This window comes from Mytilus trossulus, chromosome 9 (genome assembly GCF_036588685.1).
Source record: "Mytilus trossulus isolate FHL-02 chromosome 9, PNRI_Mtr1.1.1.hap1, whole genome shotgun sequence".
Taxonomy (NCBI): Eukaryota; Metazoa; Mollusca; class Bivalvia; order Mytilida; family Mytilidae; genus Mytilus; species Mytilus trossulus.
The window spans coordinates 8,812,807-8,840,495 of NC_086381.1; the positions used below are offsets into that span (position 1 = coordinate 8,812,807).

General features: G+C 32.1%; 1 protein-coding gene across 1 annotated transcript in view; it reads right to left on the reverse strand.

Moving 5' to 3' along the window:
- Nucleotides 1-27,689, reverse strand: part of LOC134685070 (sodium/hydrogen exchanger 10-like) — a 52,426-nt gene that overhangs the window by 16,968 nt on the left and 7,769 nt on the right. Inside the window, exons 4-22 of the mRNA XM_063544455.1 lie at nucleotides 25,970-26,131; nucleotides 24,166-24,274; nucleotides 22,813-22,956; nucleotides 22,073-22,244; nucleotides 20,966-21,047; nucleotides 20,242-20,344; nucleotides 19,609-19,687; nucleotides 17,792-17,932; nucleotides 17,504-17,557; nucleotides 13,667-13,764; nucleotides 11,590-11,650; nucleotides 11,006-11,260; nucleotides 8,932-9,126; nucleotides 5,930-6,131; nucleotides 4,069-4,217; nucleotides 3,143-3,268; nucleotides 2,496-2,594; nucleotides 1,015-1,194; nucleotides 107-247 (exon numbers count right to left, since the gene is read on the reverse strand). Coding sequence (XP_063400525.1) covers nucleotides 107-247; nucleotides 1,015-1,194; nucleotides 2,496-2,594; nucleotides 3,143-3,268; nucleotides 4,069-4,217; nucleotides 5,930-6,131; nucleotides 8,932-9,126; nucleotides 11,006-11,260; nucleotides 11,590-11,650; nucleotides 13,667-13,764; nucleotides 17,504-17,557; nucleotides 17,792-17,932; nucleotides 19,609-19,687; nucleotides 20,242-20,344; nucleotides 20,966-21,047; nucleotides 22,073-22,244; nucleotides 22,813-22,956; nucleotides 24,166-24,274; nucleotides 25,970-26,131 — 2,552 coding nt within the window. The remainder of the gene's footprint in view (nucleotides 1-106; nucleotides 248-1,014; nucleotides 1,195-2,495; nucleotides 2,595-3,142; nucleotides 3,269-4,068; nucleotides 4,218-5,929; nucleotides 6,132-8,931; nucleotides 9,127-11,005; nucleotides 11,261-11,589; nucleotides 11,651-13,666; nucleotides 13,765-17,503; nucleotides 17,558-17,791; nucleotides 17,933-19,608; nucleotides 19,688-20,241; nucleotides 20,345-20,965; nucleotides 21,048-22,072; nucleotides 22,245-22,812; nucleotides 22,957-24,165; nucleotides 24,275-25,969; nucleotides 26,132-27,689) is intronic.

A 27,689-nucleotide genomic window follows, 5' to 3' on the forward strand; every position in this document is an offset into this window, starting at 1 on the left:
TTAAATTTTTCTTAAAAAGGTATTACAAAATCAACAGGACCAAATATATTTTTAAAGCACATGTCCTGTTGGTCCCATGCTAATTTTGTATTTCACTGTAACGTACCTGGTATGATGGTTGTTTCATAAGAACATTTGTAGCCACTCTATTGGCACAGACATGCCACAACCTGTACTCCAATGGTGGATCAATGTCACTGAAGTGGTGGATAGCATGTTCCATATCATCTAGACTGATAAACAGCAACTACAGAGGGAAATATAATTATAAATAACAATGTTGACTGCTGTATCGTTATTTTTGACATATTTACCTATCCTGTCTGTTTGTTTTGTTCACAATGTCATTGTAATGAGAGGTTTAGCTAGCCGTAAAACCAGGTTCAATCCACCATTTTCTACATATGGAAATGCCTGTACCAAGGTTATTATCCATTTGTTTGATGTGTTTGAGCTTTGGATTTTGCCATTTGCTTAGGGACTTTCTGTTTAGAATTTTCATCAGAGTTCAATATTTTTGATATTTCACTTTATACAACTTATCATATGGAGCTAGATTTGTTTGTTACTGGCACCCCATAATGCAGATTCAACTATTTAATTTCTGCTTTGCTCATGTAGGTGTAGAGCATGGCATGCATAATGAAAAAATTACATAAGCTACCACTGCTAAATAAACAATAATATATTAATGGCATCTTCTAGTTTATTGTTAGAACTTGAAACTTTTGATCTCTATGGCTGTTTATGTTGAAATGAAATTAGGAAAAATAAATAATACCTCACTACTGTGAATTCAGAAATTATAATTGTGACATTTCTATTATTTTGATTAATGCTATTGGATGAGTAACCCCTTACAAAGAACTCTCATTCTGATATTTGATACATATATCTGTAGGCAGATTTTCTGGAAATCTCAGTAATAATTTTGCATTTTTATCCTTCCTTAAAATACATGTATTGTAATAATACCTGAATGCAATTCTGAATTTACACAAATATCAAATATACCTGTACAGCAGTTTCACAAATGACTGTAGCTGATCTTGGATTTTTGGTAAGCAGACCCATCTCTCCTATAATGTTACCAGAAGTAAGAAAATCTATCAAGTGAGACTTTATAGTCAGCTGGGATCCTGAAGGTTTGTCTTCTAGTATGATGGGTTTACCTGGCTGAGTAGTGGACTCTAACTAAAAAGAAAATGTACAAATTATGAATTATTTACACATAATATTTATAGAAGAAATAACATATGTATAAATTTAATTTCTTCCCTTTACCATCTATTTGATACAAATAGCGCACATTCCACTAGAAAGGTATAAACATATAAACTTCAGCTTGATTTTCCTAACTATCCTGATTCAACAAAAAGATTCACCCATGGAGGTGCTTTGCATATTTTAGCCTGTAATTTAAAGTTACTCTATTTACTAGTTCCTAAGAAAAGTGTGATGAAAATATTTGCTTTCATTGAAATTCTGACAAAGTATCCACAAACAGGAAAATGTGAACAAACAAGTGAAACTGCGAGCTACTGCTCACTGATGATACCCCCGCCGCAAGTGGATAATATTAATAGTGTAAAAATATGCAAGGGTTCGGTAAACAGGAAGTTGTCGAGTGATGAATCTGAAAACTCATCACACGGTATAGGTGACTTAGATAAACCCTGACACCAAATTTCAGAAATCATTGTATTGTAGTTCCTGAGAAAAATGTGAAGAAAATTTTCAACTTGGCTATCATCTGTAAAATCATACAAGTGTTCGGCAAACAGGAAGTGGTAAAGTGATCAATCTGAAAACGCATCACACGGTATAGCTGACTTAGATAAACTCTGAAACAAAATTTCAGAAATCCTTGTATTGTAGTTCCTGAGAAAAATGTGACGAAAATTTTCAACTTGGCTATCATGTGTAAAATCATACAAGTGTTCGGCAAACAGGAAGTGGTAAAGTGATCAATCTGAAAACGCATCACACGGTATAGCTGACTTAGATAAACTCTGAAACCAAATTTCAGAAATCCTTGTATTGTAGTTCCTTAGAAAAATGTGACGAAAATTTTCAACTTGGCTATCATCTGTAAAATCATACAAGTGTTCGGTAAACAGGAAGTTGTCAAGTGATCAATCTGAAAACGCATCACACGGTATAACTGACTTAGATAAACCCTGAAAACAAATTTCAGAAATCCTTGTATTGTAGTTCCTGAGAAAAATGTGACGAAAGTTTCATGGGACGGACGGACTGACGGACGGACTGACGGATGGACGGACTGACAGGAAAGACAGAGGTAAAACAGTATACCCCCCTTTTTTAAAGCGGGGGTATAATTTTTTAAAGCGGGGGTATAATTATTTGTTAGAGAAACAAACTAACCGCCATAAGAATGCAGTACCAAACCCTATTCCTAAAATGGAAATACAATGATGAAAAAGGGTATAAACATGTATACTCTTAGATAGCCCTTATGCCTTATCACTTACCCTAACCATACCAGATACAATAATGTAGATTCCACCAGGTGGGTCACCTTCATGTATGATCACATCTTCATAGTTATATGATATTAATTTGGCTTTCTCCTGCAAACAAAATTCAAATCCATTAAACATTACACTCTAAAAAATAAAAATAATTCAATGATATCATAATTCCTAGCTCTTTAGTTATGATATTTTTCTTTCATAATACTTACAATCAAATTAAAACAAATTTTTAGCATTATTGGTTTAGATATTCTGAAAAAAACATTATGCTGTTATAACATATTTTGTGCAAATTATGACTTTTTTTTATAATGGATTCCAAAATAGTATTTCAGAGACTCTTCAAAATGGTGAATAATTCTTAAAGAATTTGATCAAAGCAAGATTAAAATGTATGAAGTGTAAAACTTTTTTCTGTAAGCAAATATTTCTTCAAGTTTCTAATTTGGAAGACATTTATGTGCATTATTACAGAAGAGTTTGTTCCACATCATAATATAACATGATTTCTTGTGAGATCTTTTTCTTTATTTTACAAAATACAATCTGCAGGAATATTCATACCTTAATGTATTCTATGAGAGTAGGTTCATGCCTTAACCAGAAGACGTTGTTTAACATTTTATCTTGAGGTATAGTCCTACCTTTATGTACTCTATAAGAGTAGGTTCATGCCTTAACCAGAAGACATTGTTTAACATTTTATCTGGTGGTGGCAGGGGTAAGCTAGGTGGTGCATTTATTAGTCTCTTCATCATCTCTTCAACCATCTACAAATATAAAATATAATGCATGAAATCTCAAATAATATTGGTCCAACTTCTACCCACAAATACCAAACATTTACTGATGCGAAAACGTATTCAACTAAAAGTTTATACTTTTGGCACAAATGCATAATACTGACTACCATAAGTTCAATCAAAAATTTTGACCATGACCTTCAATTAACAGTTTTCTTCCATGTACAAAACACACCTTCTAGCTTGCAGTCCTGTCAATTGTTGTTCTAAATTCGTCTGTGTTATAAAATTAAGTGTGGAAATGATTTTGTACACATGAATAGATTTATTTGAACACTGTAAATTCAGAAATTATTGTGTGCATTTATTATTGCGATTTTGTCATTTTAAACTTCAATGCGATTTTGATATTTACGATTTTGAGAAAGATCCTGTTTAAATCATGTAATGTATTTCAAAATGCGAGTTTAAATAATTGCGTTTACAATTCTGTCGCATTATTCGCAATAATAAAAACCTCGCAATAATTTCTGAATTTACAGTAAACTTTTTTACCATGACATTCAATATAGTGTTTGCTTCATTCTACCAGACACACCAGTAGAGGTGAATAATCAAGCCAGGTTTCATTGCTGAACTCCAAAAGGGGATTGCTATCAGAGAGCTGAAAGAATTTGTGATGGACATACCAGCTTATTACTAAATGCCTTCCACAAATCATTGGGCATAGCCCTAACTGTAGCTTTAACCCCTGACTGTACCAAAACTTTGCAGTTTACTTTTGAATTAATGTAGAAGAAACATTTATCTCAACAGATCCCTCTTACCTTTTCTAACTTGTGCCCATCAGCTTCTTCCAGAATACCATCCATTAATAGTTCATGTATACCATCTCGTAAACTGTTTAGAACACTTCTAATGGCTTGTCTTGTCTTAATGGATAGAGCAATATCTGGATGTTGTTTCTGCAACATACCTACAAGATATTATGCAAATATTTTACTGTTGTAATTTTTTTGAACTGGTGGGTAGTTTTTTAATAGATAAAAACATCAAAATTATTCTGACAATGGATATATTAATTCTTTTGTTAATATCATTGGTGATACCTTATTTTACCAATAATCATATATCAAGAAGTAGGGTGTTTTTTTTGTGTTTTGGGTTGCCTTCTTATTGACATTTGCTTTCATGACACCAACACCTTGTTTATGAGTGAGAAGTTTTTTTTAAAGGTAAATACTGATTTTAGAGATACAAGTTAATATGCTTAAAAAGGAGTCTAATATACACTTAATGAGACAGCAAGCCAACAACAATAATAATGTGTCAATACTAAGTACACAGATGGCTGTCCTGCACTATCATTTTCTATTGGGTAAAGTGTGACATTGGGGTCAAAACTCTAATTTAGCATTAAAATTGGAAAGCTCATACCATAGGGGACATGTGTACTAAGTTTCAATTTTGATTGGAACTCAACTTCATCAAAAACAACCTTGACCAAAAACTTTAACCTGAAGCAGGACCAGGGCCAAAATTTTTCTGAGCCAGCCGGACATTTTATATCTGATCCGAATTTTAATCCCTAAGACAAAGTCACAAAAGGCAATTATGGTAATCAGATGGCCATCCATATGATTGACATTAAATTAAAATCGATATTAAACTTTACTTTGATATGAATTTGATGTTCTGACATAAACTGATAAAATTGGCATTGCATCATTCAAAGTGTGCACATCAGCATGCTCATATCTGCATTAGACTCTTTATTTGTGCAAAATGAAGTTGTCTAGAACTTTTTTTTCTTTTTTAAAGTCACATTTTTCAAAACCGGATGTTGACTTGACAATGGTAAAACATGGACCATAAACGGATATGTAAAATCCGTGTACGTAACATAGAACTACTGAGTGAAGAAGCTCTTTCCACGTTATTTCTTCAACAAAATACTTGAAATGAACGTTAGATACATGTATTAATGATAGTTTTAGCATTTTTGAAGATATGTAGGATGCATAATTGAATTTCCCACCTGTGCACATGCGCACACGTGTTCTTGTTCATACAACGTAGTTCTAACGATTTTTCTTTTAAAACCTTTTTAAATGATTTATCAAATCATGTTTATAAATGTATTTATTATATATTTTAAATCAATTAGAAACAAGCTGCTGAAATGTATGAAAATAATTGGGAATGGACCGATTAATTTATACGATGTCCGGTACTGAAAATAGTTTACCTGTCACCTGAACAGGTAGTTTTCAGCTGTCCAACAACTAATTAGCCTTGATTAAAATTAGAAAGTATTGAAGTAGGGGTTGTTTTGATAGTAATTAATCATCATGTCACTTTTATGACCGGAAATGTATGGCTGTTAAAGGCAAAATGTTGGGTCAAAAAAATCCTGAATTTGTATGTTAAAATGACCGAAAAAGCCTTTGAAACTAAAAAGTAGATGACCGTTTCATGCTTTGCCCAGCCGGTCTTTTACCGGACATTATACAAATGACCGGAATATATGACCGTTTTGGAAGCCTTGAGCAGGACAGACAGACAAACTGATGCACAGCACAGACCAAAAGCATAAAGCCCATAAAAATTACTAAAAGATATCAAGAGGGCAAGATACAGTCTTCATAAGTTGATAACTCAGGGTTTAAACAATATGTTAACATTTACCTAGACATCTGATAACATCAAGTCTTCCATTGTCGCTGGCTTGTTTTAGTGATTTAGCTATCTCCCTCTGGTCGACCATGTGATCTATCAACTTTCTAACTTCCTCCTCCCCTGCTACGTAACCACGCCCAACATCATACCCATAACTCAGCTGTTGACTTATCAGTAACTTCATCAGACCCAGTAACAATGGCACCAATGGCTGAAAGAATTCATAGAAAGTTAACAATATAAAAAAATTCATAGAAAGTTAACAAACAAATTAGGATATATAACATGATTTGAATTTCCTTGAATGGCGTTTTATAAAAATAAATGGAAAAGTTAAATTCCAAAAGAGTTTTACAATAGAAGACATGACTTGTGTTACTAGATGTTTATTTTTTTGTCCTGCTTAATGAAATTTTGTATAGGTTTTGTCTTTATGAAGAAGTAGTAAAGTCAGTATGCCTACTATCAAGTAATTAAGTCAGGTAATTGGAATGTGTTTGACAACTCAAATTGTACAGAGAAGGAAATGGTCAGTACAAATACTCCAATAGGAGTTAATTTTTCTTTAAAATAATTGTTGTTTAATCAAATTATTTTACAGACAAAGATTTAAAAACTCAAACATACCCCCAGCCCATATTCAGATTCATTTAAAATAAACAAACCAGTGCCTAAACAAACCTCTAGTAGCCTGAACAATTTGATGACTAGTGAGCAAGTGCCTATACAAACCTCTAGTAGCCTGAACAATTTGATTACTCTAGTGAGCAAGTGCCTATACAAACCTCTAGTTGCTTGAACAATCTGATTACTCTAGTGAGCAAGTGCCTTTACAAACCTCTAGTAGCCTGAATAATTTGATGACTCTAGTGAGCAAGTGCCTATACAAACCTCTAGTAGCCTGAACAATTTGATGACTCTAGTGAGTAAGTGCCTATACAAACCTCTAGTAGCCTGAACAATCTGATGACTCTAGTGAGCAAGTGCCTATACAAACCTCTAGTTGCTTGAACAATCTGATTACTCTAGTGAGCAAGTGCCTTTACAAACCTCTAGTAGCCTGAACAATTTGATGACTCTAGTGAGCAAGTGCCTATACAAACCTCTAGTTGCCTGAACAATTTGATGACTCTAGTGAGCAAGTGCCTATACAAACCTTTAGTAGCCTGAACAATCTGATTACTCTAGTGAGTAAGTGCCTATACAAACCTCTAGTAGCCTGAACAATCTGATTACTCTAGTGAGCAAGTGCCTATACAAACCTCTAGTAGCCTGAACAATTTGATGACTCTAGTGAGCAAGTGCCTTTACAAACCTCTAGTAGCCTGAACAATCTGATTACTCTAGTGAGCAAGTGCCTATACAAACCTCTAGTAGCCTGAACAATTTGATGACTCTAGTGAGCAAGTGCCTATGCAAACCTCTAGTAACCTGAACAATCTGATTACTCTAGTGAGCAAGTGCCTTTACAAACCTCTAGTAGCCTGAACAATCTGATTACTCTAGTGAGTAAGTGCCTATACAAACCTCTTGTAGCCTGAACAATCTGATGACTCTGGTGAGCAAGTGCCTTTACAAACCTCTAGTAGCCTGAACAATCTAATTACTCTAGTGAGTAAGTGCCTATACAAACCTCTAGTAGCCTGAACAATCTGATTACACTAGTGAGCAAGTGCCTATACAAACCTTTAGTAGCCTGAACAATCTGATTACTCTAGTGAGCAAGTGCCTATACAAACCTTTAGTAGCCTGAACAATCTGATTACTCTAGTGAGCAAGTGCCTATACAAACCTCTAGTAGCCTGAACAATCTGATTACTCTAGTGAGTAAGTGCCTTTACAAACCTCTAGTAGCCTGAACAATTTGACGACTCTAGTGAGCAAGTGCCTATAAAAACCTCTAGTAGCCTGAACAATTTGATGACTCTAGTGAGCAAGTGCCTATGCAAACCTCTAGTAGCCTGAACAATCTGATTACTCTAGTGAGTAAGTGCCTATACAAACCTCTGGTAGCCTGAACAATCTGATGACTCTAGTGAGCAAGTGCCTATACAAACCTCTAGTAGCCTGAACAATTTGATGACTCTAGTGAGCAAGTGCCTATACAAACCTCTAGTAGCCTGAACAATCTGATGACTCTAGTGAGTAAGTGCCTATACAAACCTCTAGTAGCCTGAACAATCTGATGACTCTAGTGAGCAAGTGCCTATACAAACCTCTAGTTGCTTGAACAAATTGATTACTCTAGTGAGCAAGTGCCTATACAAACCTCTAGTAGCCTGAACAATCTGATGACTCTAGTGAGTAAGTGCCTATACAAACCTCTAGTTGCTTGGACAATCTGATGACTCTAGTGAGCAAGTACCTATACAAACCTCTAGTAGCCTGAACAATCTGATGACTCTAGTGAGTAAGTGCCTATACAAACCTCTAGTAGCCTGAACAATTTGATGTCTCTAGTGAGCAAGTGCCTATACAAACCTCTAGTAGCCTGAACAATCTGATGACTCTAGTGAGTAAGTGCCTATACAAACCTCTAGTAGCCTGAACAATTTGATGACTCTAGTGAGCAAGTGCCTATGCAAACCTCTAGTAGCCTGAACAATCTGATTACTCTAGTGAGCAAGTGCCTATACAAACCTCTAGTAGCCTGAACAATCTGATGACTCTAGTGAGCAAGTGCCTATACATACCTCTAGTAGCCTGAACAATTTGATGACTCTAGTGAGCAAGTGCCTATACAAACCTCTAGTAGCCGGAACAATTTGATGACTCTAGTGAGCAAGTGCCTATACAAACCTCTAGTAGACGGAACAATTTGATGACTCTAGTGAGCAAGTGCCTATACAAACCTCTAGTAGCCTGAACAATCTGATGACTCTAGTGCCTATACAAACCTCTAGTAGCCTGAACAATTTGATCACTCTAGTGAGCAAGTGCCTATACAAACCTCTAGTAGCCTGAAAAATTTGATGACTCTAGTGAGCTAGTGAGCAAGTGCCTATACAAACCTCTAGTAGCCTGAACAATCTGATGACTCTCAGTAAGATAAAGACCACCAGTACTATGTGTACAATGTGATGATTATTTCCATAGACAGATGGTAATGAAAAACTGAGACACACGTCCACAATCCCAATAAATATGATTGCCAAACACAAATTGTTCCAACAAACTGTGAAGTAATACTTCTTTACAAGGACTATCTGGAAAAGGAAAAAAAATATTTGTATTATTCATATTGATTGATAAATGATTGCCAAATACAAATTATTATAAATTATTATTCATACAAATATCTTATTGTTTATGCAGTATATATTTTAGTTTTTTTATCAGATCAATTAAATGATTTGATTTCAATCATGAGTAAGAAGGTAAAAAACACCAATAGTCTAGTCGCCATGTTTCCTTGCATTTTTTAAAACTGTTTATCTTCCCATAATTTTGTCAAAAAGGCTTGTGTTACGTATTTAATCATCGTTCATGACTTCTTACTTCTGCCAATAATTATAGATTTTCGATGGTACTTCAAAGGTGTATCTCAGCTATAATCTTATCTCGGGATAACAACCCTCAGATAAGACCGTAGCTGCGAAACATCCACAAGTCTCAAAATTTCAAATCCAACAAGGAACAGTAACAATAATAGATACATTATCTAACATGTGTAGAAACAATCCTTTAGAGGACAATCCAAAATTTTGAAAATTTAAAAAAAAAAAAAAAAAAAAAAAAAAATAGTGATAATTATAGATTTATGTTTTTTTAAACGAGATGCATTCGAGTTTAAAAAAACATAAATAATCTATTTATCGCTATTATTTGTATTTTTGAATATCAATTAATTTAAATTTCAGTAAAAAAAAAGTATCTTATACGATGATAATGCATTTTCTTTTGTGGTACTATTTTTTTTTGGCGGAGGCTTATTTGATATAAATATGTAGTCGCTCAGGTAGTTCATTCATTTGAAAAAAGATCTGACCATCCAGCGTGTTTAAATATGGCGAAGATCATTTTCACTGTTGATAAGCTGTAATTTGGTGTTTCTACGTATCAAAATGAAGTGAACGGTTGAATATATAATGTATTTTCAAAGCAGACGAAGAAATATACATGTATGAAGAAATGTACATGCAGACAGACCTACGATGATTTGTCTAATTGAAGTAGACATATGTAAAAAAGGACATTTTCTATTTGTTAAAAACATAATTTGATTACTTTTATTAACTTCCAATAAATTATTTAAGGGCGAATTTCACGGTAAAATATTAAAACGAGAAATCATCTTCTGTTGTTGACATTTCAGCGCGCAGTCATCCGATAACATTTTTTTGTATAGTTCCGGCTAATCTTTTCTGATTGGCTGACACTCTAGCGCATGAATTAGATTAATACGGTGTTGCTAAGGACCTTAGAAACTAGCGTTAATTTTCATTCTCACTCTACACGAGCGATATGAAAATTATCACAAAAAAACATCAAAGGAAAAATACAGATAATAGCGATAAATAAATTTCATTTTCAAAACACTGCAGCAACTCTACACAAACCATTTTGTTGCCTTTGATGCATAATACCCAAGTTTAAAAACAGAAAATGCAGAATGTGTCCCATATGCTCCTGCTTGCATAAAATGTTATAGGGACACAACTCAAAAACCGATAAAAAAGACACTTCCCAAATTTGAAATAGATTTGAGTTTTGTAGTGATAAATAAAGCATTGTGTATAAGTTTTAAAAAATTGGGAGAATCAGAGGACACAAACCAAAAACACACAATTTTTTTCTGTTTAAAAAGGGACATGAATCTAGAACAGTAAATGTGACACCACCAAAATTCCAGCTTGACCTGTGTTTTGTGGGAGTAGCATTGTGTATAAGTTTCAAAAAATTTAGAGAATTAGAGAAAACAAACCAAAATCACACATTTTTTTTCGTTTTAAAGGGGACATGACTTGACCTGTGTTTTGTGGTAATAAGCATTGTGTATAACTTTCAAAACATTTGGTAAATGCAAACTCAAGTCATGAAAAATCTGTCCTATAAGACTATTCCATAGTGATTATTGTTTCTTACCTTAGCTACTGCTTCCACTATATAAAACGACACAAATACAACATTTAATGACCTGAAGATCTCCTTATGATCATGAATGGCGTCTAAATACTCGCTAATCACAGACAATGTCACATTAGCCATATCCAAGGCAATTACACAGTAAAGAAATATACTGAATGCTGGGTGTTTGAAGATTTTGTACAGAACTGTAAGACATGGTGACTTTGGTGGTTCAGGTATCAGTTCTACTATAAATCTTTTGAAGAACTTTTTCTGAAAAGACAAGTAACACATATCCTTTGAAATATACTTATTTCACAGACACAGTGTTAAAGTAATAAAAGGTATTTGACATGTTTAATGAAATTGATATGCACAGAAATATAAATTTGATTTTTTTTTATTAATTAATTTCCATTTAATATTTAGGCTTTTGATAGAAATTTGTTTCAGAGTACAAATGTATATTTTTGCACTTTTCCCATATAATGGCTTTAATGCATTCTTTGTTCCTCAAAAGTTTTGTCAAGTAAGACAAATCAATTTACAATCAAGAGCCAATCTTCTTTTAAATTAAAATCAAACAAAGTAATATTATTCACCAATTTGATGTAGATTTTGGGTATTTCCCAGCTTTTCTTCACATCTTCGACATCAACAAACCTGGAATTAAATTTAAACTAGCATATATGCATTAAACATATAAAATAATGAAATAAATAACCTCATCATTTCCTAAGAAAGGAAAGCTAACTAGCAGTCTCTTTTCTTAATCATTAACTTCAACATTGACATGTTCTTATTGTTTCCTTGATTGTTCTTTACAAATAAAATTGAAACAAGTGAAACTGCAAGTTACTCATGCTCACTGATGATATCCCCACTACAAGTGGATAATGTTAATAGTTTAAAGATATATAAATGTTTGTTAACCCTTTCCTCCATAATGACGCCTTTTGACTCCACCCCCTTTACTCCATAATGACGCCTTTTGACGCCTGTGTATTACCTCAGTTGAAACACTTCGACTACAAAGTGTCTGCAGTTGACTAAATAAAGTTTGTATCCAATATGAAAAGGAATATCATAGGAATATCTGACTTAAATTTATTTAATGAAATAGTTGTTTTTCACAATGCTTTAATACTTCAAATCATAAGTTCAGCATTTTATCCAAAAAATCCTATGCGAATCAAGTAGGCAAAAAAAAAATTTCAATGGAGGAAAGGGTTAAAAAGGTATTTGTGGAGTGATCTGAAAACGTATCACAGGGTATAGCTGACTTATATAAACCCTGAAACCTAATTTCAGAAATCCTTGTATTGTAGTTCCTGAGAAAAATGGGACAAAAATTTACAACTTCGAGAACACACGTAAAATAATACAAGTGTTTGGTAACAGGAAGTTGTTGAGTGATGAATCTGAAAACTTATCACACAGTATAGCTGACTTATATTAAACTTTTACTAAATTTCAGAATTCCTAGTATTGTATCTGAGAAAAATGCGAGTAAAATATTGATGGGACGAAGGATAGATGTGATGTCCGTACTAACCTGCACTTTTTATCAGCAGCTATGTCGGTACATTCCTGTAATTTTACTAACCTGCCCTTTTTATCAGCAGCTATGTTGGAACATTCCTGTAATTTTACTAACCTGCCCTTTTTATCAGCAGCTATGTCTGTACATTCCTGTAATTTTACTAACCTTACCTTTTTATCAGCAGCTATGTCCGTACATTCCTGTAATTTTACTAACCTGCCCTTTTTATCAGCAGCTATGTCCGTACATTCCTGTAATTTTACTAACCTGCCCTTTTTATCAGCAGCTATGTCGGTACATTCCTGTAATTTTACTAACCTGCACTTTTTATCAGCAGCTATGTCCGTTCATTCCTGTAATTTTACTAACCTTCCCTTTTTATCAGCACCTATGTCGGTACATTCCTGTAATTTTACTAACCTTCCCCTTATATCAGCAGCTATGTCCGTACATTCCTGTAATTTTACTAACCTTCCCTTTTTATCATTAGCTATGTCCTTACATTCCTGTAATATTACTAACCTGCCCTTTTTATCAGCAGCTATGTCAGTACATTCCTGTAATTTTGCTAACCTACCCTTTTTATCAGCAGCTATGTCGGTACATTCCTGTAATTTTACTAACCTGCCCTTTTTATCAGCAGCTATGTCCGTACATACCTGTAATTTTACTAACCTTCCCTTTTTATCAGCAGCTATGTCCCTACATTCCTGTTATTTTACTAACCTGCCCTTTTTATCAGCAGCTATGTCAGTACATTCCTGTAATTTTACTAACCTGCCCTTTTTATCAGCAGCTATGTCGGTACATTCTTGTAATTTTACTAACCTGCCCTTTTTGTCAGCAGCTATTTCGGTACATTCCTGTAATTTTACTAACCTGCCCTTTTTATCAGCAGCTATGTCGGTACATTCCTGTAATTTTACTAACCTGCCCTTTTTATCAGCAGCTGTCGGTACATTCCTGTAATTTTACTAACCTGCCCTTTTTATCAGCAGCTATGTTGGTACATTCCTGTAATTTTACTAACCTAGCTGCCCTTTTTATCAGCAGGTATGTCGGTACATTCCTGTAATTTTACTAACCTGCCCTTTTCATCAGCAGCTATGTCAGTACATTCCTGTAATTTTACTAACCTGCCCTTTTTATCAGCAGCTATGTCGGTACATTCCTGTAATTTTCTAACTCCTTCCCTGGATATCATTCCTTGTTCAAACTGTCTCCAATAACTCATCTATTAAACAAAACACATTTTTAATTTAAAGTTTTATAGGCAGGAAAATGTTTTGTTCTACAAATACATTAATATTGTGACACATGGAATGCCATTTATATTATAGTCAAAATGATTCTGTCTGGAAAGATATCCATAATCTGTGCAGTCTTGCTAATGTAAACAGTTTGTTAATGCTGGATCATTAATGCATTTTATTACAGGAGAAATGAAACCTTTCTATAGAATGAGTATTTCTTTATCAGGCTTTTTATATTTCTGCAAGTTCACCTGTCCTATTGTAAAATCCAATAGATATTGTTCTCTGTGGAGTTTTTATTCACTGCATATGAGATGCCCTTAAATATCTCCTTGCACAGACTATAATTCATTAATTATGTTGGTCAAAACAATTAACTCTTAATAATGGACTTATTGACCTTTTTTCAGTCTCTTTCAGCACTATTGTGCTATTCCTTGGATGTCAAATTTTATTTCAGGTGGAAGCATGAGAGTGAGTGCCCCGAGAGAGAACCTTCAATTGTGGGAAGTAAAACTACTGATTTCATGAGAACTTTTGGTTGAAAACAAGAAAATGATGTTATAGATTTTATTGAAACACACATTATCCAGCAATTACTTTACAAAGAACAATCTTTTCAGGAATGAATTTCCCTTTTCATCCTCAAAAGTTTTGAATGTTAACTTTGACAAACTCTACAGGAGAAACCAGATTCACTGTAACCTATTGTTCATAAGTTATAATCCTGTTCAGTATTGTTGACTCTATTTTAAAAATAAACATTAGCAAAAAATCATACCACTTCTTATCTTCTTATTTTCAAATATAAGCCTTATACAAACAGAAAAAAGAATAAAGAAGTATTGAAAACATGTTACAGGGTATAGCATAGCACAGCCTTAATTCAATTCTTATGCTGCATCTATTATTTGCTGAAAATGTAATATAAATTACATATGTGTATTATATCTTATAGATAAATAAGTTTTCAATAACTAGAGGCTCTCAAGAGCCTGTGTCGCTCAACTGTTACTGTATTTACTGAGGTCATTAGACACTTTTTTTTAAATAGATACCCTAGTAATGATTGTGGCCAAGTTTGTTTAAATTTGGCCCATAGTTTCAGAAAAGAAGATTTTTGTACAAGTTACAAAAATGACGAAAAGTTGTTCAATACTGACTATAAAGGGAAATAACTCCTAAAAGGGTCCTCTAACAATTTTGATCATGCTGACTTATTTGTAGATCTTACTTTGCTGAACAGTATTGCGATTTACAGTTTATCTCTATCTATAATAGTATTCAAGATAATAACCAAAAACTGCAAAATTTCCTTAAAATTAACAATTTTAGGGCAGCAACCCAACAACAAGTGTCGGATTCATCTGAAAATTTGTGAGGGGAAAGATCTTATTCTGATGGACATTTGAATTTTGAAAGATTTGCCCTAGAAATGTCTTAGTTTCAAAGATATAATTCAAAAACTGCATTTTACCGCTATGTTCTAATTTTAGCCATGTCGGCCATTTTGTTTGGTAGGCAGGGTCATCGGACACATTTTTTAAACTGTATACCACAATGATAATTGTGGCCAAGTTTGGTTAAATTTGGCCATGTAGTTTCAGAGAAGAAGATTTTTGTACAAGTTACAAAAAATGACGAAAAGTTGTTAAAAATTGATTATAAAGGGCAATAACTCCTTTAGGGGTTGACTGACAATTTTGGTCATGTTGACTTATTTGTAGGTCTTACTTTGCTGAACATTATTGCTGTTTACAGTTTATCTCTATCTATAATAGTATTCAAGATAATAGCCAAAAAATGCAAAATTTCCTTAAAATAACCAATTCAGGGGCAGCAACCCAACAACAAGTTGTCCCATTCGTCTGAAAATTTCAGGGCAGATAGATCTTGACCTGATCAACAATTTTACCCCATGTCAGATTTGCTCTAAATGTTTTGGTTTCAAAGATATAAGCCAAAATATACATTTTACCCCTGTGTTCTATTTTTAGCCATGGCAGACATCTTGGTTGGATGGCCAGGTCACCGGACACATTTTTAAAACAAGATACCCCAAGGATGATTGTGGCCAAGTTTGGGTAAATTTGGCCCAGCAGTTTCAGAGGAGAAGATTTTTGTAAAAGTTTACGGACGACGGACGACAGACGACGGACGACGGACGCCAAGTGATGAGAAAAGCTCACTTGACCTTTCAGGTCAGGTGAGCTAAAAAAACAGGAAGAAAAAATTGAAGGCACTGAAAACATGTCTCACAGTACTGTAGCCTAGAAAAAACGGAGAACTTTTTAGTGCAATAAATAAAGAAGCTACAGTTAAAAGCTTAACTTAATTACCTTTTACAAAAAATGTTTTAAAAACAGGGATAAAACCAGCATATCCCTCCCCCTTTTAGAGAAGGATAAACCAGTATACCCCTCCCTCTTTGGTGCATAGGTATAATAAAGTATAAAACAAGAGTACCTGACCATAAGCACCATGCCCTCTCTGCCCTTTTACAGTGAACTGGAATCTGAATAACCTTAATTTTGCATTTATTTTAAATGTTCTCATCACAAATTTTAAATATTTAACTACCTTGAACCGAAACTTTAACTTGATAAAGATAAAGATAAGAAGGACAGACACATGCACAAACTGGAAAACATAATGCCCCTACTTTCGTAAGAGAATACCAAGGATTCATTTAGTGTGTGGATTCAGGAAAAAATTGTATTTCTATGGATACTGTGGATTCATTATTTTTTGTGGGTAACAATTCAAGTGGATTGAGGAAAACTTGCATTTTCATGGATATTTGATTTGGTAGTTTTACAAATGCTGGATACAACTAGTCTGGATAGAAATTTTATAATTCGTTGAACATTTGAGTTTGTGGTTCACCAGTACCTAAGAAAACCATGAAAACTGGTTTTCAAGGAATAGCAATGAATCCATAGTATTTGATTTCATTATTGGCCAAAGTTTACATTTATCAAAAATTTGTACTTCATTGGAAAGGAGTAGGTCCGGTAAGAGCCCTTTTTGGCCTCAAAATATAGCAGTTTTACAAAATTGATAAAATGTAAACTTTTAGTTATTTATTGAACAGTAGAGTGCTTCTGCTACATAAATATGGGATATTTTTGACTATACAATGAACATATATCGGGTACTAGCACATTAAAGTCATGTTAAATTACTGAATTCTTCAAAACTCTAGCATTTTAGTTAAATTTTAGACGGTTTTCGTGTAAAATGAAAGTGGCAGCATTTGTGTTCATCCTTAATATTGAAATGGAAGTTGTATTTTATGATAATACATAACATATATAAAGGTTGGGGATGAACACAGATGTGGCCACTTTCATTTTTGACAAAAACCATCCGAAAAGTGACATTTTTCGGTATATTTGGTTGATTTTTTCATATTTGAGCTTGAATCAGGTCGTTTTTAAGGACTAAATCAGTTCAAATCTTTCACAGAAACGAATTGATCCAAATAAAATAGACATTTAAGTGTTTAAAAAGTGGTCAAAATCTTTTGTCAGATGAACCTGAAATTTGAGGCCAAAATCGGTCCTAACCGGACCTACTCCTTAAAATTGAGCGGTTAACATATACCCACAAAATCAATATAAATTGGTATTCCACGAATATTAACGAATCCACAGTAATTGGTTAAATCAAATCTCTTAACGTTCAAAAACTTTATTCCAAAGAAAGGGAATAACTTACTTTTTCTGCTGTCAGCATTCTAAGTATAGCTTCATTAGTTATATCTTCCAATTCCTTCGAGGAAAAATTGTATTTTTGTTGATATTTGACTTAAAGGTTTGGTCAAAGTCTAATTTCAAGATTACAGAATTTTTTTCTTCATTTGACATTTCAGTTGGTGGTTCAAAATTACCCCCAAAATGAACATAAATTGGTATACCAAGAATAATAATGAATCCACAGTATTTAGTTCATTCATATCTATTTTAAGTACAATCAATTTCATGTCAAAGAATGACCATAACTTACTTTTTCTGCCTTCAGCATTCTAAGTACAGCCTCGTCAGTCATATCTTTCATTTCCTTCCTAGTATACATGCATGGTAACTTAGCATCACAGTCAGGACATATGGCATTAGGTCGAATGTCTAATGAATCATCTATTTGTGCCTGGAAATATATAATTAGTGTAAGGGCTATTCCAGAAAAAAAGAATATGGGGGTTGGGAAGTTAAAAACACACTTTTCTTTAGTGGCATTACCTATATCATTGCATTTTACTTTGCATTAGTTTTTAAAAAGATGATGGAATGTTATATTTCCTTAGGATATTGATGGGAGTTATGTGCCACCAATACCAGTGTTTGCCACCCCATCACCATTGAAGAGGTTTCTTTGGAGATGGATTACAAAATTTTTGTCTTGTACTTTCAGAGACCACTAAATATCACCTTATAAGATTAAAATTGTATCTTTGGAGCAGCAGCTATCTTTTTATCCATTTGTAACAAACAGATTAACTTTATTAGGGAAACATCCACATATCTTTTTCCAAAAAAACTTTGGTTCTAATTTTCCTTACAGTTTCTGAGGAGATGCTGATTTTTTTTGTCTTACAGATAAATGGGCAGACTGGGGGACAGCAGACGCAAATGGAAGCCTGATATCATTAGAAAAGCACAAACAAACAGTACCTCTGTACTCCCTAACAAAATAAAGAGATTACATTCAATAACCATCAATAACTTTATCTGTAAACCATATTTGATTATTTTAATAAAATTCAAACTGCAACAATAATGTGCTAATCTATATTTCTTGTTACATAATAACCATTTACTATCCATTATATGAGTTATATTAAAGACATTGACAAAAGTATTAAAATTTCAACTGGCATTGCTTTGAGGAACATTATTATAATATTTCATGCAATTACACCCCTTTTCTAAATCATGGATCTGTCAGTGCCGAACGGTCAAATATATCTCATTAAACTAATGTACTGAAACTGCAATAATCATGGTAATACTGTTATGTTCTATATTTCTTGTTACATAATAATCGTAAAGAATCATTTCAACCAAAGACATAATTAAAAGTGTAAAATTTGAACCTGCCTTGTCTTGAGGGACAATATTATTACACACAATTACACCCACTTTCCTTAAACCCTGAAAATGCCAGTGAAGATCAGTCAAATATATGTCATTAAACTTTTGTTTATAAAATGCATCTCAAACTGAAATAATAATGTATTTTTCAATATGCCTTGTTACATAATAATCAAAAAGAACTTATCAAAATGAAAGATATTGATAATTGTTAAAATTTGGCGTATTGAGGGGCAATTACTCTATTACTTGCAATTACTTCCCCTTTCCTAAAAAACTTGGATCTACTAGTGCAGATAGGTCAAATATATTTCATTAAACTCATGTTTATAAAATGCAACTGAGACTGCAGCAATGTTATCTTCAATATTTCTTGTTACATGATAACCACAAAGAATATATTAAATAAAAGCATGGATAAAAGTGTTAAAATTTCAATCTGCTTTGCTTTGAGAGACAATAATATAACACACAATTACATCCCCTTTCCTAAAAACCTTGGTTAAATATATTTCATAGAACTTACAATCCTGTTTAATCAAAGTATTTTGTAATTGAACTTAAACTAGACAATTTTAGATTTAGCTATGCATTGACTCATTTACTTGTTTTATTTGATTTTCACAGAAGAAACCAAGCATAAAGCATAGATCTAGCATTGTCAAAGTACCACCCCTGATTGCCACTTTTAAAGGGTCATTAAGATAAGATCAAGAAACTTTCATAAGATACCTCTTCATCTGTAGTTTTATAAGGATCTACAATCTCACTGGACTTTTCAACTGTATCCCAGTCAGCATCAGCTAAAAATCTAAAGGCAGAAAAGGTGACAGTTCATTACTATAAGAAATAACATATAAGCTATTTGCAATGTGAATTTTTTTTATACACTCCTTTTTACCAAAAAATACTTATTAGGTGTCATTATCATTTCTGAAAATTACTCTGATGTTTGTTTGCTTAGTTCTCTAGTGGGTACTTTTGGCAGCACTCAATAAAAATATACCTAAGTTTATTGTTTTATGTTGTCACTTTCCAAACATTTTATCTAACGACTGAATCAGTTAACAATTTTGAAACATTTCAGTTTGTTCTTAGAAACATTTGTATTAAAAGTTGAATCTCTCATCAGCTCACATCTGAATTATTTTTGCCATGTATACCTTTCTGTTTATACATACTAACATCTTACAGAAGTAAATATGTAAAACTTAAAATGGGTCTGTTGTAGTAAACTGATAGTTTTATTTTGCATATCCTTTAAAAGATTTTGCCTAGTTTATTTACCTCACTGTCTGTTTTCAACATATTGAGAGTTTTATCTCTGACATCTTGTAGAAATCTCAGAGAGTTTTTATAGTTTACCTGTCTGTTTTTAACATATTGAGAGTTTTATCTCTAACATCTTGTAGAAATCTCAGAGAGTTTGCCATGGCCATTCTTTTGGCAGGTGATGTGTCACTCATACCTGAAAATTATTATACAAAATATTTAATTTACTATACAAGATCATACAATCAACATCTTTTAAAAAATTAAGATGTCTCTATTTTGAATATTTCTTACTCTTTTTATGCCATAAAGCTAGATAAACATGAATTGAGCTCACAATTCTACAATCTATTTCTTCCAAATTTTTTTTTCTTTCAAATGTTGGGTTTTTTTTGTCAATGAGATATCATAAGTACATTCTGATTATTAAGACTTGAACAATGCACATCAGCATTACTTGGACACACATGGTTGACATGCATGTGTATCAGTATTCATACTTGGATTGTTTGAGTAAGACATACTTGCATGTTCAACCCCATGTACCTTCTCTTATATATCTATTTCATGAGCACAAAGTATGCTTAAAATTCATTAGAAAAAAAATTAAAAAAATGTTTGCAACCTGAAGTTTCATGAAAAATCATAAAAAAATAAATCTTGTTAATATGAACTCTATCCATTGCCAATTTCATCTTTAATGATTTAAGTAACCAGTAGAATGAAATTTTTAGTATGAAAAGTTTTGAGGTGAAATTTTTCAAAATTTAAATGTACACACTATTTACCAATTAAGAATACCAACTATAAAACTTACCTAATAACTTGAGTAGTCCAACAACTGTTGTAGAATTTATCAGTAAAGTTAGAAACACAATACCTGATACATGTACTAGTACCTAAAATGTAAAACGTATTTATTTTAACATTTTTGGAGTATGAATTTCCAAAAAAAATAGAATTTTCCCATTTTATTTATTCCAAAAAAAGCTTATTTTGGGACAAAACTAGAGGTTAGTGATTGGAACAATCACATGATAGAACACCTCTGAAGTTAAGGGCATACGATACAGTTTTGATCCTGTATTTACAAGTTCATGAAAATTTGCATATAGGCTATTCTTTACCTGATTAAATCAAATATGTAATAAAAAATATACCTTCATGTGCTACTTTTTGAGTAAAAGGAGGTCGAAATTTTGTAGATTTGCTCAAAATTCAGATTTGTGGCCGTAATTTCTTTTTCAAAAGAAAATCATAACTTTTTTGTTATAAAAGATAAACACAAATTGTGTTTTGTTAAATAATCGGTAATTTCTGTATTTCATAAATATCCTAAAAAAATATACAATTTTTTATTCAGAAATAACTCATATTAATCAAATGTTCATGAATTGAGGAAAAAACGTCATTTTTTACTGCATGTTTATCAAAATTAAAAAAAATCCTCTATTTACAGTTTTATAAAATTTGGGTCACATAATCTCCCTGCAAAATGAAACAAAATGCCGTTTTGAAAAATAGGGGTCCATGAACTCGTTTTCAAATTAAATCACTTTGAATGATAAAAATTAGTCGAAAAATGCATCTTTTCCCGATATGTCACAGTTTGACGTCGCGAAAATAACTAATTACGTTAGCAACGTCATCACCTTCCCTGTAACTGTATCGTATGCCCTTAACAAGCTTAAGCAGATTTAGATGGGTTATTTTATTGAAACATAGCTTATACCCAGCAAGGAAAAGTTGACTTTTATTATTGTTTTCTTCCTTGTATTAATGTAAAAATTACAGTAGTGGTGAATTATGCCAATTCTGAGCATGACTTTCAAGAAAGTAGGAATTGAGTTAATCACTAAGACTGCAAAATGAAAAAATTAACTACCTCTCTTGGTTACCTACATAAAACTTGGAAACTATTTACCCTGACTCCTACTCTCTCCTGGTCAATTGTATCATGGTGTGCCACTTGTAATGCTAGCGCCAGACTTACAGCACCCCGTAATCCTCCCCATGTCATCACTATACCTTCCTTCCATGACATACCATATCCAGTGTGGCGTAATATAGGACTAAATATAGCTATCACAAGACCTCTGCAATGTAAAAAGAATAGTTTATCACTACACATAGGTGCATCAAGGTGGGGGTAGGGCTGCCACTCCTCCTGGTGGGAAAAATTGGTGGGTTGATTATAAAGGGAATAACTGAAGCAATTGTGGGCATTCAGGCGCTATACAATATATTGCTAGTTTTTAAACAGATATGACAATTGTCATTAGAGTGAATCAATTTTTCTTGGATTTAGGATAAACTATGCACATTTGGAGTTGCTTGTAGTTCTACAATGCAATAACTTACAACTAAAACTGTTGACACAGAAATATGACTTGCCTGTTTTTAATTTTGATAGTTTGTTGTATAATGCAAAAGTTGAAATGATGGAAATAAGATTCAAATGACATGATAAAAATACCATTATAACTACCGGTAATCATTAATTCTTTTCTTAACTGACCTCATTACAAACTTTTTTAACAAATGTTTGAAGCACTTCAACGTCAACACCAGAGGACAAATAAGGTTCATTTTCATTACTGTGTCACAGAAGGGACTAACACTTATAATTCTACCAATAATTCCTATATTTCAAATTAATATTACCTGATAACAAAAACTCCAAAATACAGCGAGAACATGTAAAACCAATCTAATCCATGAATTTCAAATATGGCCTTCTCTGATATCACCATGCCAACTATGATGAAGATCAACGTGTTAGCTATATAGGCTAGGGTTTCCCAAAATCTAAAATATACAAAGCAAAATGTTATGAAATTTATTTGAATTAGGTCTAGTTGTTTGTAAGATTGAGCGAAAGTGCAATTTTTTCATAATCAGGCAAATTTCAACTTCAGCTTCTCAAAACCCCCTCTCCCTTCAATATATATATTATAAAGGGCCCAGGAAATTATGAAATTTTTGTAAACCAGAATTAAATAAAATTCTACAGCACATTTTGCAAATTCAATTTATTAGGAAGGGAATGATCACTTAGAAAAATATCTTTTTCTCTCATCTGAAGCAAAGTTAATTCTACAAGCATAGACAGCTTAAAAACTGCATGTCTCTTTTTGGAGAATCATAAATCCCTAAATGTAAAAATGTAATTTGGGAACGCTTGGATCTTTATTTGATAAAATTGACCATAAAATCAATTGTTTGATATTCAAATTTCTTTTCCAACTGATTAATCAATCTTTTCCAGTTTTAAAAGTGTTTTCAATTCATCATAAATTATCGAAAATTGATAATAAAGGAATGCTGGAATCTCAATGTTCCACTCTTTCAGGGTAGATTCAACCGAAAAGTAAATTTTATGTTCAACATTAAGTTTTTTCCACCTGACTAATCAACCTATTTCAAATTTGAAAACTTATTCATATTAATATTTAAAACTATTAAACTGATATTATGAAAATTTGCATCCCAATGTCCCTCTTCTATTTGGATATAATTGACCAAAAGGTAAACCTTATAAAAGCACAAATTTTGAAAACTTAATGTGTAGAATAATTTTTCATGGTTAGCTGCAGTCTTGAATCAACATAGAGCATTTCAAAATTTGTTTCATGATATTGAATTCAAAAATTACTTAGTTCAATTTGCAATCTTTCCAAAAATTTCAAATCTAAAATATTCACCTCATTTAATTAAGTTTTTTTTTCATTGTAATTAAATTTTTGAAATTACTGACATGTGAAACAGACTCCTTGTCAGCTTTTAATCACTGAAGAAATTTAATTACATAAAATACCAAACCTGTCGAAAATAATCAATTTCTAAAAAGAACAAAACTCTTTGATGAAAAGGTTATTTAGGGTTCAAGGACAGCATGTTTACATGGCATGGGTGATATTTAATTTACATGACATAAAAAGTTATGATATTTTCTTAAAGTTTCAAGTATTTTGCATGTTTTGCAATAGATGCAGAGTGATACATCTGGTATTTCACCTGTGTAAGAATTTCTCCACCTCTGGACTGATCATTGTTTTCTCTGCAGACATTCTGACGCCAAGTACCACAACTGCCAACACTCCAGACACTTTCAAAAATTCTTCTCCTAAAATAAAATAAATACAAGAAATATCAAGGCTATTTAAAATGTCAGATTTTGGTGTCGCTTGGTTTTTCTTCATTAATTCCAATTATTAAATATCAAGGTTATTTTCTCACAAAGCATAAACACTGATTTATCAATTAAACTGAGGAAAACCACATCATTCCATTAAAACATTTGAGGGTGTATTAATTCTTATCACGCTCATACATCATTTACTTAAGTGCCAGTCTTTGTAATAATCAGGTAATTTAGGTAAAAATCAAAACATGATCAGAAAAAACCCACTGAGCTTATCATGTTAATTAATACTAACCATCATCCTGAGTTAAAAATTATTAGTTACTGTAAATTCAGAAATTATTGCGTGCATTTATTATTGCGATTTTGTCATTTTAGACTTAAATGCGATTTTAACTTTTACGATTTTGAGAAAAATCCTAATTTCATAAAAAATATTTCAAATTGCGATTTTAAATTATTGCGTTTACAACTCAGTCGCATTTTTCGCAATAATAAAAACCTCGCATTAATTTCTGAATTTACAGTATTTGTTCGTGTGTGTCTGGTAATATCAAATAACTTAGTTAGAAAATTGGTTAGAATGATAGCAAATTACAGAGTTATCTCCCCTTATTCATTAATTTCTAGTGCAATTTAACCAAATTGTATCTTCTATTACCAGAACAGAGAACAGAAATAAATGTTATTTTTGTGCATAACTACATATTATAAACTAAAATCAATGTCAAATTGGGTGGGTTTTTTTTGTCATGTTTTTACCACTGCCGTATTCTTAGGCAGAATGGCACTTAATACCAGTACCATCATGACAATTGAACTGTATTGAGGAAAAGGCAACTTAATTTGTAATGACATACTCCGGAAACTGCTAAATTTTCAAAGTGATTTTAATGTGATGGCAGATGCCCTAGTTTATATCTCCTAATACATTATGCCAAATAAATAGCAATTTAGCCATTTCAAGGATCATAATCCTTGCAGTCATGCATGACTTATATAACTAATGAGGGTATTGATACAAGTAAATTGAATGGCAGTGCTCATGAAACAATTGCCACCCAATCATCAAGCAGGTTGTTTCAAAACTGCAGGAAACATGACAGACAATTTTCATACTTTATCTAATACCTAAATATGGGCATTCAAATTTATAGCTATTTCTCACACTTTTTCCGAGATTATATTTTACCCCTCTATTTTCTTATTAGTTTATAATTTTGTATTTCCTGCTACTTTCTTACGCATGCAGCATTTAAGATTTAAAAATAATGGCTGGTAATTTTGGAGTTATAATTCTTCTATTTGAGAACTAGTATGTTAAAAGTACAGTTCAAAGTGTTGGTTGAGTAGACAGCAAAACTAATAAACATATTAAATTCACATGTTCTTGTCCCAAATATGCATTTAAATTTCCCCTGTATATTTAACAGCCACCCAACTATCTATGCATCTCATATTTTCAATATATGGATATTCTGTCTTCTGTTTCAACAACTGATGTTGATGAACATTTTTGATGAAATGCTAAAAAAATAAAATAAACAATTGAAGATTGATTTAAAGAGAAATTCATACATGTTCCCAATATATTTCAAGGTCACTTAATCTCTGGTTTTGACCTATTACAAAAAGTTATACCCCACATCTTTTATTTCTATTCTAAATTTATCTTACCAATATAGTATGTTAGGTATGTGGAAGCTAATGTGATTGTGATTTCTATTAAAGCATCGTTGAAAACTCTGGACAGGAAAAATAAAGTACATTTTGCCATGACGTAGCCCCATAGAGGTCCTAAGAGAGCTACTTGTAAGAAGTAAAGCACTATTTCTCCACCTACAAAAAAGAAGAAAGTTGATACATGTATTCATTTTATAAAACTTCATTGAAAAGCAGTAAAAAAAAAATTTTGCTTAGTCTTTCTTAAAAATAAGGGAACAGGTGTGAAATATATATCTCATCCTGGTTGAACAAATATTGTCAATCTATCTGTTCACAGACAGTTATTGTAGTTCTGTAACATATCTTATTTATAATAATTGGTGTTTAAAATTCAATCTTTGGTAATTTCTTCTTTTAATGTTTAAATTTTATGCACTGACTCAAGTTGATTGAATTAGACAAATCATGATATTCATATTAACTTTTAAGTTTATATGGATAACTTTGCTTTGTTGAGTGTCTGTCTTTTTCATTATTATTAAAATTATTATTATTGTCAAATCAAATATCAAAATAAAATATACATATTTACATTACATTTTCGATCTTTAAAAGATATGCTTTTTCATCAGATTTGAAAGACTCATGACTTTGCTGTTAGTCATTTAATGAACTAATGTATTTTAGATACTCTTTTGTCCTGAATCTGTATGAAATATTTGCTGCAGGACATAAACTGATAATTATAAAGCATTATATAATAGAAATTGTATAAAATGAGACAACTTTATCGTTTTAAAACCAAAAAAACAACATAAATAAACAACATGTGACACATTTTTCTTTCATGAGTGTCTAGTAATAGTATTTTATTTTTTCTTTCACGAGTCTCTAGTAATAGTATTTTATAAGTAAGAATAGAATTAAAAAGTTAATCAAATTTCTACGAACATGCAGTACACAAAACTACCCTAATAAATTATACATTCACAGATCACCTTGTCGCTGCACTAATTATAGATTTGCTTATTCATGCAAAAATAATATAACTATAAAATTTCATTTTAGGTCAGGGAAAACTTTTTGACAGATGCTAGTAAATCGTGGTAATTATACTGCAAGCTCTTCACTATGTCTGTAGTAAATACAAAATCAATTTTCACAGCTTGGACTTTTGAAGAATTTATACAATCTTTTAAAACTGTATTAATGCCTGCATGTTGTATTAGGAAGTAAACAGATTTATGCATCATCATGTGTATGACTGCACAAAATCTTGTATTTATGTATTACAATATAATAACAAAAATTAATCCCTGATCATTATATAAAAAATGTAAAAACAAATCATACGTACAATGTTCTGCATATGAATTGATTTTTTAAAAGGATTATTAGAGAAATAACTGTTTCTTTCACGACTGACCTTTTCAAGATAAATATTTTTAAAATTATGTTTATGTTACCTCCCATAACATTTAAAATTCAAATAATGAAAGGCAAAACATGCTGTGCAGCTTAAAAATAATTATAACGTCTATATATCAATTGATGCATCATGCTCTACACCTTTTTAGTCAAAGAAAAGTCATGCATTAGATAATTTGCAACAAACTTTAGAAAATTCAATCCTGAAGTCTGAACTACAACCCTCAGTCATTTTCATACATTATTACAAGCAACTCTATACAAATAATATTATCGAGCAAACAAATAGCTTTCTGGTTATAAT